At 42.8% G+C, this 18,694-nt stretch overlaps 5 protein-coding genes across 5 annotated transcripts; 2 read left to right on the top strand and 3 right to left on the bottom strand.

Moving 5' to 3' along the window:
* Nucleotides 1-260: 260 nt before the first annotated feature.
* Nucleotides 261-4,031, bottom strand: IL334_003278 (uncharacterized protein; the record flags this gene model as incomplete). The annotated part of the gene is made up of 4 exons (XM_062935012.1): nt 261-1,877; nt 1,931-2,599; nt 2,654-3,424; nt 3,489-4,031. The coding sequence occupies 4 exons, from the start codon at nt 4,029-4,031 to the stop codon at nt 261-263; spliced, it is 3,600 nt and encodes a 1,199-aa protein (XP_062791063.1).
* A 1,591-nt stretch (nt 4,032-5,622) lies between these two features.
* On the top strand, nt 5,623-8,203 carry IL334_003279 (uncharacterized protein; the record flags this gene model as incomplete). Its single annotated transcript, XM_062935013.1, has 5 exons — nt 5,623-5,995; nt 6,071-6,279; nt 6,352-7,794; nt 7,888-7,969; nt 8,094-8,203. 5 exons carry the CDS (start codon nt 5,623-5,625, stop codon nt 8,201-8,203), a joined length of 2,217 nt encoding a protein of 738 aa, XP_062791064.1.
* Nucleotides 8,204-8,889: 686 nt separating this feature from the next.
* IL334_003280 (isoleucine-tRNA ligase) lies at nt 8,890-12,985 on the bottom strand (the record flags this gene model as incomplete). Its single annotated transcript, XM_062935014.1, has 12 exons — nt 8,890-9,621; nt 9,681-9,905; nt 9,978-10,147; nt 10,222-10,568; nt 10,630-10,821; nt 10,886-11,052; nt 11,106-11,423; nt 11,482-11,697; nt 11,776-12,101; nt 12,187-12,607; nt 12,695-12,876; nt 12,964-12,985. The coding sequence occupies 12 exons, from the start codon at nt 12,983-12,985 to the stop codon at nt 8,890-8,892; spliced, it is 3,318 nt and encodes a 1,105-aa protein (XP_062791065.1).
* An 867-nt stretch (nt 12,986-13,852) lies between these two features.
* On the top strand, nt 13,853-16,573 carry IL334_003281 (uncharacterized protein; the record flags this gene model as incomplete). Its single annotated transcript, XM_062935015.1, has 5 exons — nt 13,853-14,500; nt 14,572-14,712; nt 14,778-14,951; nt 15,026-15,190; nt 15,281-16,573. 5 exons carry the CDS (start codon nt 13,853-13,855, stop codon nt 16,571-16,573), a joined length of 2,421 nt encoding a protein of 806 aa, XP_062791066.1.
* Nucleotides 16,574-16,991: 418 nt separating this feature from the next.
* IL334_003282 (uncharacterized protein) lies at nt 16,992-18,148 on the bottom strand (the record flags this gene model as incomplete). The annotated part of the gene is made up of 4 exons (XM_062935016.1): nt 16,992-17,314; nt 17,388-17,475; nt 17,655-17,720; nt 17,945-18,148. 4 exons carry the CDS (start codon nt 18,146-18,148, stop codon nt 16,992-16,994), a joined length of 681 nt encoding a protein of 226 aa, XP_062791067.1.
* Nucleotides 18,149-18,694: the final 546 nt, after the last annotated feature.

An 18,694-nucleotide genomic window follows, 5' to 3' on the forward strand; every position in this document is an offset into this window, starting at 1 on the left:
AATAGTAATACTCACTTGTTCAGAAATCGATAACATCAAATATAGCTGGATGAGGCGACAATAAGCCATTTGAGACTCTATGTTTGTCTTTACATATACATATCATGCCATGTCGTTATGTATATATGTCTTTCCCCTTTTCTATTGGGCCTTCCCCCTCTTACTCCGTTCAGCCAGTAATATAACCTACACTACTGAACTGGAAGCTTGTTTTCACTTCAACAACTAATATACCACACCTTTATCCGTACATTTTTCTTCTACTCAGTACCCCAACACATACCTTCTAATTCATTGAAAGCAGGTAAATCTAGAGCTTTGACATTCATGACCACACCTAAAATTTCTTCTGATAAACCTGCCAACCAACCTTTTTCAATTTTCTTAGAAGCGAATTTCCAGCCTGATCCATCAATCCCACCACCGCTGAATGACATCGTACCTTCTACTATTCCATTCGCGGATACATTGCCATTCAATATACCCAACGTTTCACATAATCTTCTACAGAGTATACCAAATGGATTAGTCTTGAAGTCATTTTTTTGAAGTGCCGTATCAAATATCGTTCTCGTTATCACTGATAATGATCCTGGCATGTTTCTCATCATCGTCCTGGTCGATGGAGACGATAAGAATACCAAGGAATATAAAGATAGAGATAAACATTCATATTGACCTAAATAATCTTCGATAGTATGCATTGAATCCACTTGTCTTTTGGTGATTGGGAAAAGTTTGAGGATACTTTCGTACAATCGTATCAACTCTCTTGATTGTATTTTCGATCCGATAATTTCGCGGTTGGTGTCGGTAGAAGATAATTTACAAAACGCTTCTAATGCTCGATTGAGTGAATGATTTACTGGTGGTCTGACTTCTGACAACGAAATTGAAGTTGACGGTCCAAATATCGGTTCTTTAAGAGATAAAGATTCAAATCCTGAATTGAGAAATGTTGATAATAGACGAAACACAGCGATGGTAGATTTGGCTGAGACGTTTCGAAGATTTATGAGAGATCCAATATTGGTCAAGATACTAACCGTATCTCTCCTTATTCGAGCCAACTCCAGGATTGAATAAGGCTTTCGCGGTCTGTCGGAGATGGTTTCACCGGGTAATCGACACAATCTTGCGTCTGACGCCGAGGCCAATAATTCGAACAGATCAGTGAATGATGCCATGATAGGTTGGTTGTCAGGATACATAGAAAAGTTTCTCAACAAGTTTAACCCTGCTAAAATGATATCCGTTTGACCCCCGGACTGTTCCCTTGGTTTCAGTGAATTGAGATCTTCATCTTCATCCAGAGAGTAGTCGAAATCACGACCGAGCTGCTCCATTTCAAGGAAAGATACTTGATTCAGATCTATTTTCGCGCCGAAGCTGGTTTCACCGCCAACCGGCGGTCGTGCCAACTCTGCATCTTCGCTCTGTTTTTGCCATGCTTCCCATCCATCTTCTCCGAATGCAGCATCTTTTACTAATTCAATGACCTCCTGAAATATCTCTTGCAGATGGAAAAGAGGTAAACCTTGAACGTTTTCCTCTGGATGGGGCATTGACAGCATCGATAATACAGTCACCGCATAACCAACTTCGTGAGGTAATCTCGAACGAAGGCTCATCAGGATACTGTCCATATCCACCACAGTCAAGTCATGGATTGGCCGTGTACCCTGTGTCAATGAGTTCTTCGCAAAAGTTGCAGAAACAAGATTTTGATCCCATCCTCCAAGATAGCTTTCGACCTTATGTATCGGACGATACTCGACTCGATATCTTGCTCTTTTCGGCGTTGGAGGGCGTTCAATAGGTATAGAGGGCGTCTGAATTTGCATGGGACCGATCGCAGGAGTGGACGGCGTCGAATTCTTTCCATCGTGTCAGTTGAAAATCACGTACGTTCAGATTCAGATAGACTCACTTCGGCGGAATGTATCCCTTTATCCTTCTTTTCCCTCTTGCGTTTGTGGCCTGTATCTGGCGTACCCATTGTTGCGGATGGTAGAGAGGTAGCGGAAGCAATACCGGTAAGTATTGGAGCAGGAATGTTTCGGGTGGACAGGTCATGCTTTTTCCCTCGTCCCCTTCCACGCCCTCTTCCTCTCCCTCTGCCGGATGTCTGCCTCGGTTGCGTCACCGGAGGAGTACCCATAGGGGCAGGCGAAGCCGCATTGTGCATGAAAGCCGATGTAGGAGATGGGGGAACCATCCCTGCGGGTGTGGGTGCATTAGACGAGGTAGCGATGGGCGAAGGAGCGGTGAACTGCAGTGGTTGACCATAACCAGCTTGCATACCGTTCACGTTCGGCGTCTGCATACCACCGTGGGAAGGAGGTCTTCCAATTGGTCCACCTTGTTGTCTCTGAGCTACCTGTGCTCTCTGCCTATTCATGTGTAGCTCAAAAGCTTGAAGCCAAGCAATGTAAGCAGTAACAATGTATTGAATTGGGTTGGTGGTCAACTGATTAGGTGAATTGGGATCCGCATTAGATGGTTTCGGCAGTACAAGCGGTTGAGGTAGAGGATTAGGTATGTTTCTGCCTTGTATCAAATGTCGCCATACCGGTTGATCATGCCCTTGTTGCATAACCTTGATGGTTCTATCAGTGCCAGATTCTCACGAAATCGTCGTGATAAAACTTACATTCATGATACCGCCGGATTTCATTACCGTCATAATGAGTTCCACGACATCTACCCATGCTCCTCCAACGTTGAAAGCTCCATCTCTTTCGCCATTGAATATTGCTTGAGGTAGAGGTTGATTCGTTTGCTTGTAGAAGGAAGCTAAAGAATTGATGAAACTTTGCCGTTGTGCGGCAGCATTGGGAGGGGGTCGAATGGGATTCGATTGCCCGGGAGGTCGAGGCTGCCCTGAAGACGGCTGTGGGATAGAGTTGGGCGGTAATGATAATTGACCTGGATGAGGATTTTGTGTCTGCTGAGACCCTTGTGATTGATCTTGAGATATCTGTTGCTGTTGATTAGACGACTGCTGCCGTTGAATCTGGGACAGTTGAGCAGCTCTCATTCTTTCCTGTTGAGCGGCGAGGAAATCTCGCTGTTGCGGAGGTATCTGCGTTCCAGCATTTCCACCTATCCCAGATCCATTCGACATGGTTGCTTGTTGCTGTTGTTGTTGTTGTTGTTGTTGCTGCTGCTGCTGCTCATTTTGCTGCCACAACTGGTCTGGTTGATTAGTACCGTCCTGAGGATATTGACCAGATTGCGTTTGGTTGAGTTGAAACTGTTGATTTTGCGATGCCCCAGCAGGCGAGGGAGCCGTCATGGTGGCAGGAGATGGTGCTGTCGGAGGAGCAGGTGACCCGATCACAGCGTGCGACTGTCCTCCTACTTGCGGTTGCGCGAGAGCCAATCTAGCCCGTTGAGCTTGAGAAGTTTGAAGAGCCTGCAGCTAGTGAATACGAATCATCAATTAAAGGTTTCCAAAATTCACCTCATATATGCGGCTCACTCACTTGTTTCATGATAGCTTCTCTATTCCCCGGCATGTTATTCGCCATAGTGGCTAGATCAGACATACCAGGTGGCCTTTGGATATTCCCTCCTGCAGCGGCACTGGCCCCATTTGCTGCTGCGGCTGAGGCTTGAGCTTGTTGCTGAGCAGCTAAGAGCAATCTCGCGTGTATAGACGGGTCCCCATTGTTGAAAGACTGAGATCCACCATTCTGGTGCTGCTGACCGGGCAAACCGTTCAAAGCGGCATACTGCTGCTGAAATTGATTGGGTTGTTGATGGGGAGGGGGACGAGAGGGACCCGCTACAGGTTGATGAGCTGGTGGAGGCCGTATTGTAGATCCGTTCTTATTGAGGTGTGGTGGAGGAGGACGAGGAAAGGAGGAAGGACCAGCGTGTTGATTATCTTGCAGATTAAACTGATTGGGATTATACGATGGAGATGATTGCGAGAGGTTCAAAGAGGGGTCAAGAGGTGAGACGCGTCCGAGATTGTTATTGGTGTTATTGGGCAATGGAAGAGATGAGGTGGTAGGCGTAGTCATGACTATGGAAGATCCCACATTGATCTTAATCTAAGTGGTGCGATTAAAACTATTTAGCTCTTGAATAAATAAAAGTGGACCACCTCCACTCGATCTTTCCTTGACCACGAAAGAGAACGAAAGGCTTGTTTAGAATATTCAATAGTACGTGATAAGATGAAGGGCTTCTTGAGACGAAAAAGGAAGAACCGGGCCGAAGAGACAAACATGGAAGAAATGACTCACGGGTCAGAATTCGATTACCTTAATCCAGATCACGACTTTGATAAAGATAAAATACTTTCTCTATCTTTGAGGTTTAATCTATATCTACGCGTTAATGTTTTCGATTAACCTAACGTGTCTGTCCGTGTTTTCCTTTTCGATGGGATCACGTTAATTTGGAAGGATCCAGATCAAAGCCGAGATTGAGCCGAAAAGGAATTTAATCGAACAGGACCACAATCAATTGCTTGAATCGAAGGTGACAAAAACGATTGGATGGTAGATAGGGAAGATCTGACGTGTTCTTTTTGTTAATTGATTTGACGATTGAGAAAGAGGAAAGCTTGGGAAGAAGGGGTTCTTGAATGGGGGGTTGGATTGATGCCGATAATTGCGGGTAAAATCCTTTATTTTATTATTTATTCCCAAAACCAATAAAATGAAAAAAAAAACCCGAGGTCAGGTCTCACTACTTTCTGACCAGATGATGGTAGATGAAGTATGACAGAGTAACTCGTGTAGAGTATACGGTGGAGAAACGTGGATGGTAGATATATCAACCGGGGAAAAGTTTGATTTCAATCGTGTCCTTAATCTGTGAAAAGAGGGAAAGAAGTAAAAAGACAGAAACCCGTAATGTTCCACGTGGACTAAGAATGGGTCCGCTTCATCTAACTGTTTTAGGTAATAATTCGAGTAGTTTTTGTAGATCTCTTAACAAGGTTAATAAAATGATATATGAACATTCCAAATGTGGCAGTTGACAGTACCCCATCATCTCCACGGCGGGAGATAGCGTGCGGGCATCGGGTTTCCACACCACACGAAGCATAGTTCATCTGGTTACAACATTGGCCCTCTTCCCATTACTTTCCCATAGTATCATATTGTCAGAACTGGTTAATACCATACCTCAACCACTCAGCTTCTATCCAACAGACGTACTGTAGACTTGTTAGTATCCAAACCAAGGTGTGAATACAAGGTTGAGGACGCGTACAATCAATCAAAGGGAAAGGCATATAATATTAAAAGGATAATTTGCCACCGGTTTTTGCTTACAAAGCAATTTCCAAGAAAAATAAAGAATAGACGAAATCGTGTCAACTTTCACTTCCCATAATCTTCGATTACACAGAAATCAGAACACGTTCATTCTTTCACTATACAGAGGGTCTCATCAGCTATACAAATACTTGACAATTCGATTTCTTTGGTTAGATTGAGGATTTCCACCAGATACTCTGACAGCGTTTTAAGACTGCTCTAACTCACATTGACTACCCTACAAGGGTAGCTTTCTCCATCAACAAGTAAAGTACTGGCTGAGAATCCATCAAGAACATTACTACACCATATCTAGAATACAATCCTATCTTACGTCAAAATGGATTCTGTATTATCACCCAATACCTCCGCCTTTCTCAATTACCTCAACACCCTTCCCAACGAATCCGCTTCTTCCGACAATGTCGATACAAACCAGACTTCATTCCCTCCTTCTGCATTCTTCAATACTATGCCCGTACCTGGAAGAGATACCCCTGAAGATACTCCACCTTCAGCCACAGAGGAGACTTCCATCTCTCCACCAGATAAGAGAGATGGTACATCCAGTGTATCCGATGATTCCGACGACGAAGATATCGAGGGGGGAAAGTCGACGAAGAGGAGAGTGAGTGGAGCCGGAGCGAACAAAAGGAAAGCAAATTCGGGTCATAGGAAATCTATCATTGAAGATGTTGAAGACGATGATGATGGTTAGTATTATTTCCCCTGCTTTTTTCCTTCTTTGTCGCGTTCAAATCCTGACTCTTTCGGTTGCCATTCCATAGACTCTGAATCCGATGACGTCTCTGGACACGAAGACAAGAGAGCACACAACAATAACAAAGGTACGAATTCTGGTAAAGGTTCAGGCAAGAAAGGGGGCAGGAAGTCAAATGGAGAGGGAAAAGAACCAAACAAGGCTGCTAGACGGAAAGAGCAAAACAGAGCTGCACAAAAAGCATTCAGGGAAAGACGAGAGAACAAAGTGAAAGACGTGAGTCTCTTCTTCGATCTTGAGATATATCAAAGACACCGATAGCTGACGTGGCGTGCCCTTTGATATCAGCTCGAAGAAAAAGTAGCCGAACTCGAAGCCAAATCATACGGTGCATCAGTCGAAAATGAGAATCTACGTGGTATCCTCAAAAGATTACAAGAAGAAAATATTTCACTCAAACAATCTGCCTTTACATTCTCCATGCCTGTCAATGGTAATACTGGTTCTAGTACACCGACGAATAAAACACCTCCTTCATTTAACATACCTCGACCTCAAACTGCGAAACCACCTACTCCACCTCATTCTTCAACTGATGATAGCCTGAAGAGTATCAACGAGATCTCCGTTCCAGCACCTAATGGTCGAATAAGCGATTCTCCTGAATCCCTGGTGTCCATCAACAGTAGTAGTGGTAATATCACTGATGTCAGCCCTCCACCACAACCCGATTTACTCCGTTCAGATGCATACAACGCATTCTTGTTTGGGGCCGGTCGACCGCGAGTCAGCCCCGTACAATCATCGGTCCAATCGAATTCTCCAGAACGATTACAATCATTCAATACCTCATCCAATGCGTCAATGACCACTTCGCCTCCTTCAAACAATCATACAGACATGGCCGCAATATGGGCATCTCTCTATCCTCAAGGTGTGGAAGCTTTGTTGGCTGATCAAGCGGTATCGCAAGCGCAAAACAGTGGTACAACCAATCAATCGCAATCGACTGCTTTGTATGGTAACAACATCACGACACCTTTCACCTTGCTTAACTCACAGCCTGCATCCATGTCATTTGGTCCCACCGGCGAAACGATGTGGGATCCCGTCTCCTTATCTCAAACCTCTTCTCAACATCAAAACCAGTTCCAGCAGCCACAACAAGTACAACAATCACAGCAAATACAGCAACAACCTCAACCTCAAGTGCAACAACCCATTCAGAATCAACCGCAACAAGCACACGATTTCAACCGATTCGCTTTCCGTGAACCTACTTCTGAAGTTGCGGCAGTGACAGAGCCCATGAACAATTGGAATGATATTACCGATAATAGCGTCTCAGACTTCCTCGCCTCATTAACGGGTAACAACAATGTTGATACTGACATGAAAGTTACAACTGAAGATGAGGCGTTCAACGCACAATTACAACAGATTTTCGGCGGAAATTCACCTTCGCAATTGTTCAACTTGGGTACAGCTCCTCAACCTGCTGAAACCAATGTCAATCCTTTCAGTCCAAACAACTACTTGAACATGTCACCCTCACCCCTAAACTCCAACGGTCAATCACCACAGTCATCAGGATCAGGTTCAGGTTCAGGATCAATGTCCAATGAGAAATCATCATATAATTCACCTCAATCTTCGACTTCCAGTGGACCAAGTGCATTAAGTACATTTGGTCCACCAAAAGCACCATGTGAAATTGTACATGTAGTAGATGAGCATGGTAACGTCGTTAAACCAAGTGATCTATGGATGAAATACACTATGGGTGATGATGTAAGTAATAATGCAATTCCTTTTTCTATTGATAAAGTATTCGTTTTCAATGTGTGCTAATTTGTCTCATTGTCTGTTCGAACGAATTAATAGGCGACTTCAAGGAATATCGTAGATCATTTATTGATTGATGATTTATGTGATCAAATGAGATCAAAAGCGACTTGCAAAGACGGTAAGTTTTTGTTAATCTTCTTTGCTATATGGCATCAATCGTCATCGCCCTTATCATTTCCTTTTGCACAAAATCACAATCTTGACTTTCAAGTATTTGAGCTAATAAACCCAACTTGAAACAGGTCGAATGGAATTATCAGTCAAAGACGCTGAAATGATGTTTGGAATCGAAGGTGATCAACAGCATAAAGATCGAATAGCAAGAATGAAAAGTAGAGTAACGAATATTTGAGATTTTGAGAAGAAAGAAATTGAAAACAATTCAATGTAGAAGTCATCAGCCCTTTCTCGGATCTGTTTTGTGCTTGGATATTGGTCGTCGTTGTCTGTGTCTTTCTAGGCTCGTTTGTTCTTTCCTCTTCCACCTCCATTTGACATGGCCTTTTCTATCTCTCACATCTCATAACGCCCCTTTAATGTTTGTCACACTTCAAATGAAGGACATGTTTCCTTTTCACTACAAGGCAAGAACAGGGGTAAGAAAGGAGACAGTCACCATTTTTAACTGTACTTTATTAATATTGTATATCAATTCGTTTTTCGTTTTTCGTTGTTCGTTCTTCGCTCTTAGCTTATTATATCATATTATATACGAAATGGGTTAAATAGAATCCGGCAAGCTGCAAAGCAGCACATACTCTGCGTTTCATGCATGTATCCTGCACAGTACGTGTCACTTGATATTTCAAAGAAAGCCAAATGGACGGTGCGGACCAGCCTAGGTCCCCTTTCGGCCCGCTCTTGGATCTGTCATGCAGACCAATGGGTAATGATATTCATAGGAATTCATCGAAAGAACCTGAGAAAGGAGAAATGCATAGAAGGATATATATCAGAAATTCTAAAAATCCAATGGGATGAAAGCAAATCAATCTGTAACTCTTTAACATTTAGTTGATGTAATCTATTCTTTTATATTTATTCTTTTAATGATAAGGTAAGAACGAATCTTTCTGATTCAACTAAATCTTCAGATTCTTTTGATCTCTTTTCCGTCACCAAAGTAGCAGTTTTTTTGGACTCGGGATCATTTGTCGAATCTGATTTTTGAGATAGTTCAATGGGTATAGCACCTATTTGTTTTATTAAATAATCTTCGTTTCCTTTTAGGGCGGACTTGATATTGTCTTCTTCACCTTGATCGATTTCGTAATAAAGGTTGATTTTATCAGAAGGTTTTAATCCTGCTTCTTTCCTCAATTTATTGACTCGAGAAGTCAAAGATCTCAATAATGCCATTGATTCTAATTCTGCATGTCTTTGAATATCCATTATGATGATCACTTCAGTATCTGATGCCGTATCTTTCTTGGTTTCATCTTCAACTTCTGCAAATCTCGTTACATTTAAGTCTCCAGTTATCAATTCGATTCCGTTCACAACTACTTTGCCTTGTGTGAGGAATGATTTACATTCTTCCGTTGTCATGTTAGGTAGATACGATCTTACTTTTCCAATATCTTTTCTTAATTTCTTACCCAACGTTGGCCAATCTGCGTTTGCACGATATTTGATTCCGACAGCTGACTCATCGGAAGTGTAGACGACATTCACAACGTTCAATTCTGCTGCAATGTATGATTCGAGTGATTTGACATCATCAAGATATTCTTGATCGTGGTGGAAAATAACAAGCTCTTTGAGAGGGATCTGAACACAGGCAACCATTTTCAGCTTATACCCTTCATTCCTCGCAGTGGTTTACTCACCTTTATCTTCAATGTCTTTCGATCTCGGACCAATCGACCAAGATCGATGACAGCTCTCATACGTTGCACTTGTCGCTCAATGACGGGGTCAAAGTACTCTTGTCGTACAGCGGGGAATGGAAGGAAGTGGATAGATCGGACATCGTGGTTAGGGTCCTTGGACGCAGGAGAAGTGGCTCGGAGAGATTGATATACTGTTTCACAAGTGAAGGGAGTGAAGGAAGACTGACACAAAGTTGCAAGTCAGTTCTAGCATCGGCAAAAAGTTCAAATATAGACTCGGATGTAAATACGCACCATGGTCAAACACAATGTGAACAATACCTCGTACAGAGTATTCAAGGCTGATCGAGTATCTTCAACACCACCGGAACCCTTCAGTCGAGTTCGATTGAATCGAATGTACCAATTGGTCAAATCTGCAATGAGATCAAGTAGTCTTGGAATGACGGTGTAGAGTCGGTAAGCTGTCAGGCATCATCGTCAGCTCAAATAACTTTTTGTAGGAAACATAAAGTTTGAAATCACCGATTTGACTTACCTTTCATCTCAGTGTCAACGTGTTGAATCAAACTTTGACAAGTAGCCAAGATCCATCTATCCATCACATTGTTGGATTTAGGAGCGTCATGGTCATAGACAAACTTCTCTCCTGTAGTTTGATCGAAAAGTTCAACTTGACCAAGGTAGAAGTTGAGAGAGTTGATCCATTTCAAAATGACATTACTTAAGATTTCTCGGACACCTTCTTCTCTGAATCGAAGATTATCGGCTCGTACGACGGGTGAATTAACAAGGAAGAGTCGAACACAGTCAGCACCGTATTTGTTTACGACTTCCATTGGATCAGGGTAGTTCTTGAGCTTCTTGGACATCTTCTTACCGTCACTGTCCAGTCGAATAATCGTTTAGCTTGTTCACCATCAATGCACGGTACGTGGTAACTCACGCAGCGAGGACCAAACCGGTAACAATCAAATTCTTCCAAGGAGCAGTATTGTAAAGGTGAGTACCCAATACCAACAAAGTGTAGAACCATCCTCGAGTTTGATCAATACCCTCGGAAACGAAATCGGCAGGATAAGATTTCTCGAATCTCTCCTTGTTTTCGAAGGGGAAATGCGATTGAGCGTAGGGCATACTGAGTAGATCGACAAGAAGCAGTCAGCCCCATATTCCTTGACACGCATTTCAATCTTGCTCACCTTCCAGACTCAAACCAACAATCAAAGACTTCCTCGATTCTTCTGAGTACACCTTTACCTTTTTGCGATGGGATAGTGATATTATCGATACTCTCCCGATGCAAGTCGGTGATATTTGATACACCAGAAAGTTTCTCGAGTTCAGCAATAGAGCCTACTGCCACGATCTAGAATCATCATCAGCATGGTACTCATGCTTCAACTGCATGCATCCACTTACTTCCTCGTAGTCCTCGCTGACCCAAAGAGGGATAGGAGTACCCCAATATCTGTTTCTGGAGATATTCCAATCTCGGGCATTTCTAATCCAACCTCCGAATCTACCTTCACCTACGTTTGCTGGAACCCATCTTGTTTTCTTGTTGTTTTCAACGAGTTTGTCAGAGATGTTGGCTACTCTGACGAACCAAGATGGGATAGCTCGGTAGATGAGCGGTGTACCTGATCTCCAACAGAATGGGTAAGAATGCATTATATCGGATCGAACGATAAGTCGGCCTCTCTTTTGTAGATCTTTGATGATAGTAGCGTCGGCTTCCTGTGAATATGCAACTTGTCAGCAGAGTCGAACATGAGGCCGTCAGAATTCAGCTCACCTTGACATATCTACCTTCGTATTCCGGTACTTCAGAAGTGAATTTACCAGATTCATCGATGGGACAAGGAGGAATTTCGTCATCTCGAACAACTTTATGAGCTACACAGATTCGGTGATCGTCTTCACCGAAAGCAGGAGCTTGATGGACGATACCGGTACCGGAAGAGTCGGTAACATAGGTATCTGAGAGAACTCGGAAAGCTCGGTCTTCGTACTAGTGGTGCAAGGCATGTTGTCAGGAACGCTTTCGAGATGTACGAGTGCAAGAGTAGAAGAATAGGATTGTACTCACTTGCTCAGTGAAGTGGTCGAACATGGGTACATATCTCCATCCTACCATATCTTTACCAGTGAACTGACCGACTTTCTTAAATTTGGGTTTAGCATCTTTTTCCTTCTTGGGATCAGGTTTCTTTCCTCCTGCGTATTCTTTATACACCGTTCCAAGAAGAGACTCTAAGAGAATGAAGTTTTGATCACGCTCGTAATCGTAGATTTTGATATAAGTGAAATCTGGATGAACACAAAGGGCGAGATTGGAAGGAAGGGTATAAGGTGTAGTTGTCCATGCGAGAATGGATGTTGAAGGATCATCACAAAGAGGGAATGTGACGGTGACTATATTATGATAAATAATACCGAATCAGTATGCAACTATTTGGGACCAGCATTGAGTCAAAAAAAAAAAAGAGAATGAACTCACCAGCAGGATCAGAAGTCATTCTATAATCTTCACCAGCTTCGAAATTACTCAAAGGTGTTGTACATCCAGTTGAATAAGGCATAACTCTTAATCCTCTATAAACTTGATTTTTTTGCCATAATTGACCAAAAACCCACCAAACACTTTCCATAAAAGTAGGATCAAGTGTTTTGTATCCAGTATCAAAATCGATCCATCTACCCATTCTTTCCACTGTTGATTTCCATTCACCAGAATATCTCATAACGATTTCTCTACATGCAGCGTTATATTTGTCAATTCCCATTGCCATTACATCTGCTTTCCCTTTAATATTTAATGTTTTGTCAATTTCATGTTCTACGGGAAGACCGTGCGTATCCCATCCGAATCTTCGTTCAACGTGAAACCCAGTAGAAGAAGCATGTCTTGTGACAACGTCCTGTTGATCCCCATTGGTTAGTCAGCCTCACCGAGTACAGAGGGCTCATGGCTTCAAACAACCTATCATGAGGTCAATCGTACTCACCTTGATGGTACCAGCGAGTAAATGTCCATAATGAGGCTTTCCTGTAGCGAAAGGAGGTCCATCATAGAAACTGTACTCTGGTTTACCTTCAGAGAGCTTTTGCGATGTCTTGAAAGCATCGATCTCTGTCCAGTAATCAAGGACATTCTGCTCAGTGGTAGGGATATGGATGGGTTTTGAGTCTAGATAATGCAAAGGAAAAGGGAGATGTGGTCAGCTTCGTATCACACCTTCTGGATTAGGTACTGTCAACGGATAGATAGGCTTACGGTCGTGAGTTTTGAACGACATTTTTGATAGAACTTCGCTGGGACAGTTGAGGACGAGAATTAAGAGAGGTTCGAATATGGGGGTATTGTATCCGAGTGGTTTATCTTGCCACTGTGGAACCACGCTCTGACTCAGCAATGACTCGAAGAAGGTGTGGTCGAGTCGGTTTTGACGCAGTCACCAAGCTCCTTTTGAGGTGATTATCTGACAATTGTACGAGTCGGATTACGATCGGGTGGATGTTACGTAGATTCCAAGCAAGCAGCTCTAGAACAAGGGAGATTTAATGCTATTATTCGTCAACTTACGTGCAGCTGTTAATTGTGATTGAGGACCTCCTTTTTTCCACTGACCATCAACGTCCAACTCTGTTCGACTTTTTATCTCATTCGACTCTTTATGAGATATGGAGATGGGTGGAGTACTCCGCCTGGTGCAGCTCTGAATGACGGGATTTATCGGCGATATCTTTACTATCATATCAGGGTGGCAAAAACAAACTCCCACCATTGGACAGTAACAACAACCTCCACTTTCATTTGGGAGATTTAGCCCAAAGATGTCTCAAAGATTTCAGACGGATGTATGATGATGAATAGCTTCTTCATGATCAACCTAGATGCAAGTGCCAGTAAAACGGTGGTCGTCTGATTCGCAAAAGGCATGCCTCGACTATCAGCCAGTGACTCACATTCAAAGTCAACCGGAAAGAACATCGCTTCTGCCTCTAGTACAGCAGCGGGTATCATCTCGTCAAACGCTTCTTCTTCCTCTTCACGATCGACACCCAAGAAATCAAATTCGAAGTCGAAATCACTGAAAAGACCACCGAAAGATATTCTCGACATTGATAGGACCACTCCGAAATCTAATAAACCTTCTTCCACTATGTCTCGAGCTTCTACAGCTGGACCTTCGAGAGCTTCCAGTCCCGCTATCGGTGGTTATACCTCAACTACATTCACTCCTTTACCTAGATCCTTACTATCAGGTACAGGATACAGGTTTTCTCCAACTCCTCCACCAGAACCTCCATTAGATGTAGAGATGGATGGACGACCGGCTTCTGGCCCAAGTACTGCGTTACTGGGAGACAATGAAAATGCAATGGAACCTGGTGAAATCCAAGAATCGTCTTTCGGAGCGGATATATTCATCGATGAGATACCTAAAATATCACCTCCTTTACCTAATACAGCAGAAGCTGAATCGTCCAAATCGAATGATCATTTTCAACCTCCAGGTCTATTTAGCACTTCTTTGATGACAACTGTCAATTCATCAAAAGATAGTTTGTCTGTAGAATTGCACAACCCACCCGTTTTGGGAGATGGGAAAGGAAATGGAAAATCAAAAGGCAAAGGGAAGGTCAATGATGGAATTGAAGTCGATCCTGAATTACTGTTACCTTCCCACGTGTTGGTGGATTCAACATCACCAACAAAGAGAGACCACATTGAGGGAAATGAAGGGGGTGTCTCTGAGGATGAGGACCAGATGGAAGGTTTATATTTTGTCGATGATGATATCAGTAAAGTAAGCACTCTCACGCGTCCTCATTGCAAATATTAAGACCAAGGTCACTTACTCAGTGCTATTTACGATAGGGCTCTAAACGGTATTTCGATCCGGAACAAGACGAATCAAAGGAAGTCGAAGCAACTTTTTTGGCAACAGCTGATCAAAGTAAGATTTGCCAAAATTGTAAAAGACCTGGTCATCGCAGTAAAGATTGTAAACATGTTATCGTGAGTGATAAAGTGGTATCAAATCCTTACAGTCTTAACTGACGGGTCCTCCTTTTCTGTTTCAGTGTACAACGTGTGGAGCCGAAGATGCTCATGAGAGAAGAGATTGTCCAGTCGGTCTAGTATGTTTCGGTTGTGGAGGTAGAGGTCATAGAAAACAGGATTGTCCAGATCCAACAACCAGGATGTCCAAGAGGACAGGTTGTGACAGATGTGGAAGTAGAGATCATATGGAGAATGTGGGTAGTCATTCTTCCTTGGCATATATTCCAAAAAACCGACCCTTATGTACTAATATTTTTGAGGTGATTAGACCTGTCATACGATTTGGAGGGTCTATTCCTACTTTTCGACTGAGGTCAGATCAGAGATTCAAAGGGATAAGCTAAATGCTGAAGGATGGGAAAAGGAAGCTATTGGTGGTAGGTCGTCCGATGAGTGGTGTTACAATTGTGGAAAAGAAGGTCATTTAGGCGATGTAAGTGGAATTTTTCTATTTGACTGGGTTCAGATTTACCAGATACATCCATATTATCATGGAAGTCTATGCTCATTTCCTGAACTGTAGGATTGTCAAAAACGTCGTGGATCACTTGCACGTTTAACGGTCCCTTCTGCATTCTCATATGAGATGGCATCTAGAGGACCATTCTTCACTACCACATTACAATCATCGTCATCGTCGAAGAGAAATAATGCAGATCTACCTCCACCTACACATTCAAGATTTGAAGATAATGATAATGGTGATCAAGACGACTATGATAATTTACCGTTTATATCTGGCGGATATAAGAATTTTGGAGGATCAAATGCAGGAAAGAAAACGCGTGAAAAGGAAAAAGAGAAATTAAGACAATTATCGAGAAACAAGAATGGTCTATCAGATGAGGATGATGAGGATGATGGACCCAATTGGTTCAAGAACTCGAATAATAACAATAGTAATAGAGGTGGAGGATTGAATATCAGGGGGAGAGGTGATCGTGGTTTTCGTGGTAGTGGTGGCCGTCGCATAGATGATAACGGTAATGGTAATGGTAATGGGTATTCAACACCTAACTCAAGAAATAACAATAACTTCGCCAAGAAACCTTGGGACTCAGAATATCGTGAACGAGATCGCAACCCCAATGGTCATAGGGGTAGAAATGGAAATGGAAACGCAAGGGAAAGATCGAGATCACCACCGCCGTCCACATCCAGAAGGAATGATAATCGAGGGATGCCATTTTCACATGGTTATCTAATGGATTCATCTTTACCTATACCTTCTTCTGCGCCTGCAAAAGTGATCTCTTTCGGAAAATTGTCTGAACCTGGATCCAATCGCAATTCAAATACCCATAATACAAGAAGTCATGGGACGGCTTCAGCAATGGGAGGTGCAAAAGCTTTGATAAATCGTGCGTTAGGTAATAATAATAGTACACCAAAAGGAGGAGCAGGAGATGGGGGTCAATCCACTCCTTCTCGCACACGTGGCGGGAAACACAATAATAGCCCATTAGTCAAAACGCCTTCTAGCAATATCAATAATAACAATAATAACAACATACCAATCGTGGAGATTCCATCTTCTAGAAAGAAGAACAAGAGTAAAAATCAAAATCAAAATCAACAAGATAAAGATTGGGAATCTGAATGGAGAAGATCAGGTGGTGGAGGTGGGAAAGTTGATCAATGGTCCAAAGAATTAGATAAACGAGAAAAAGAATTGAAAATCAAAGGTAGAAGTGGTGAATTAAATGCCGCCACTGGTGGAAGAATCACTTCGACCACACCTAAAAGTGGACCTAAAGGCGGTAGTGGGAAAGGTAAAGGTAACACAGGTCAAAGATATCATGGCGGTTACGATTAATGCCGTTTCAGTCGCGGATTGTAGCATTATACGAAAATAGATATCGCGCATAGTTTTGTGATGATTATTAGCATTGCCATTGTTTTGATGTATATACGACATATTGATGATTATTAATCAAACGGCATGTGAATTGGCCGATTGAAATCTATGAATGACCAGGATGATTCATACTTCACGTGTACACTCGGACCCATGATACAAACCTAATCGAGAATAGTATACAAAGTTCCAAGAGCGATGTGACAACCTGAATCCAGTCATCTGAGACTCAAATCGAAATGATATCTTTTATACAATGGCCAGATTGTTAGAACTGGAATTTAAATAACAGAGCAAAATCGAATTATACTAGAAGACATCAACAGAAATAAACAACTGATATAATGAAATAAGAAGAAAGTAGCTTGGTTGACTGTTATTCGCTACTTCTCCTTGATTTGCTCTCCGAGCTTAGGCCCCATGTACCTTTCCACCAAGTATCTACACCGTGGGAACCCCATCCTCTTTCTTCGCTGATATCTCTTGATCCGTTCGCGCGATTGGTTCCTCTTGTGAAAGGACTTCTCGGCGAACCTGAATCATTTGAAGAAGATGAGGAGGTAGAGGGGAACCGTTGTTCGATGTAGTACAGCTGAGCGGCGGTCTGTCTTGCCCGCTCATCGGATTGCTGTTGAATTAGGGAGTTCCGGTATGCCATGAGGTCGGAGAGATGGGTATGTCGAGAGTTTTCCAAGTGCCCTATACGCCCAATAGAGGTACCAATAAGTAAAAGTGGCAAAAGTGGCAATATACCAAATGAAAGTCAACTTACACCCACTAGCACAAAACTTGGTTGATGCGGGATTGGATACCCAATTGCCGCATCGATCACCATCGGCGTTGAGCGCCTGGCACGAGTGCTGCATGGACATAGGACAGTAAGTCATCGAATCATGCGAATGACCAAGGGAAGCTGCGGAGTCGTGTCATGTGGCGGTGAAAGTGTTTGTGTGTGGCAATAGGAAACAACATGTTGATAACAACCCCAGAGTCGACCGCGTCTTTTTGGGGTAGTGTGGAATGAAAACAGATAACTTACATTCGCGCAGTATAAGCTTCCTGCAAGCTGAGGTTTAGGGCATGCCCCTAGTGGCTGGACGTTGCACTGCAGTAGGTAATCCATCATCAGCATTCAAGGATATCTTCGGGTTTATCGGTATATCGGTTGGAAGAAAAGAAAAAGGGGGGAAAGGAAGGATGAAGACAAGGTTTGTCAAGTTGAACACATGCCTTTGCCTTCTCATGTCCAACTCAGATACGCGATTGACGTCGCCTCTAAGTGGCAAAAATAGATGTATTTTGGCTGAAGTCGAATGGACAGTAACTTACAATTCGTCCTGCCAGCTTCTCCATCTCCTCCATGGTATACTTCTTCTGCTTTACCTCCTTACCCTTCCCTTTGTCAGCCTTCCCTTGTACGGGCTTGGCATCTTCGTCTTCCAGTACTGTGAGGGCAGGAAGTCGAGATGTAGAAGCCACGGGGACGGCTTGGGAGGTGGTGGCGACGAGGGTTGAAGATCGGTAGTATGACATAGTGTTGGTAGAAGATACGTAAGACGAAGGTGTATGGTATGAGTCGTGAGAAGAATTATGGGTAGCGAGAAGGATGTTGAGGTAAGACTGGAGAGTTTAGCTGGATGATAATGGGAATTAAGGGGAGATTGATTGAAGATGACTTGATTATATATGCTGTTTGTTTGGTTCCACTGATGATATAGGAAGAGTATAGATAAACTAAAGGAGGGAATGAAACGCGCAATGTCAGCAGGTCATGTTCAAGTATATTTGCATCGTCATTGTTCAGATGTAATGTAGTTGTATATCGGGTTTCGGGGAAAGCGGAATACTTATCAAGGAAAAGGAAGAAGGAAATCGTGGACATACCCCTTGAATGAGGAACCCGATGATTATTGGTTTGAGGACAAAGGATTGATAAGTGATTGAACTTGGACGAAAGAAGGACGTGTGAAGCGGATCACTTGTCGTTCAAAGGTGTTTATATATATGTGATGATTCGAAATGGGAAGGTACGTAGTTTTATCACGAGGTGTTCGAGGTCAAAGTACAAAGATCGATGTC

Source organism: Kwoniella shivajii, chromosome 4 (genome assembly GCF_035658355.1).
Source record: "Kwoniella shivajii chromosome 4, complete sequence".
Classification (NCBI taxonomy): Eukaryota; Fungi; Basidiomycota; class Tremellomycetes; order Tremellales; family Cryptococcaceae; genus Kwoniella; species Kwoniella shivajii.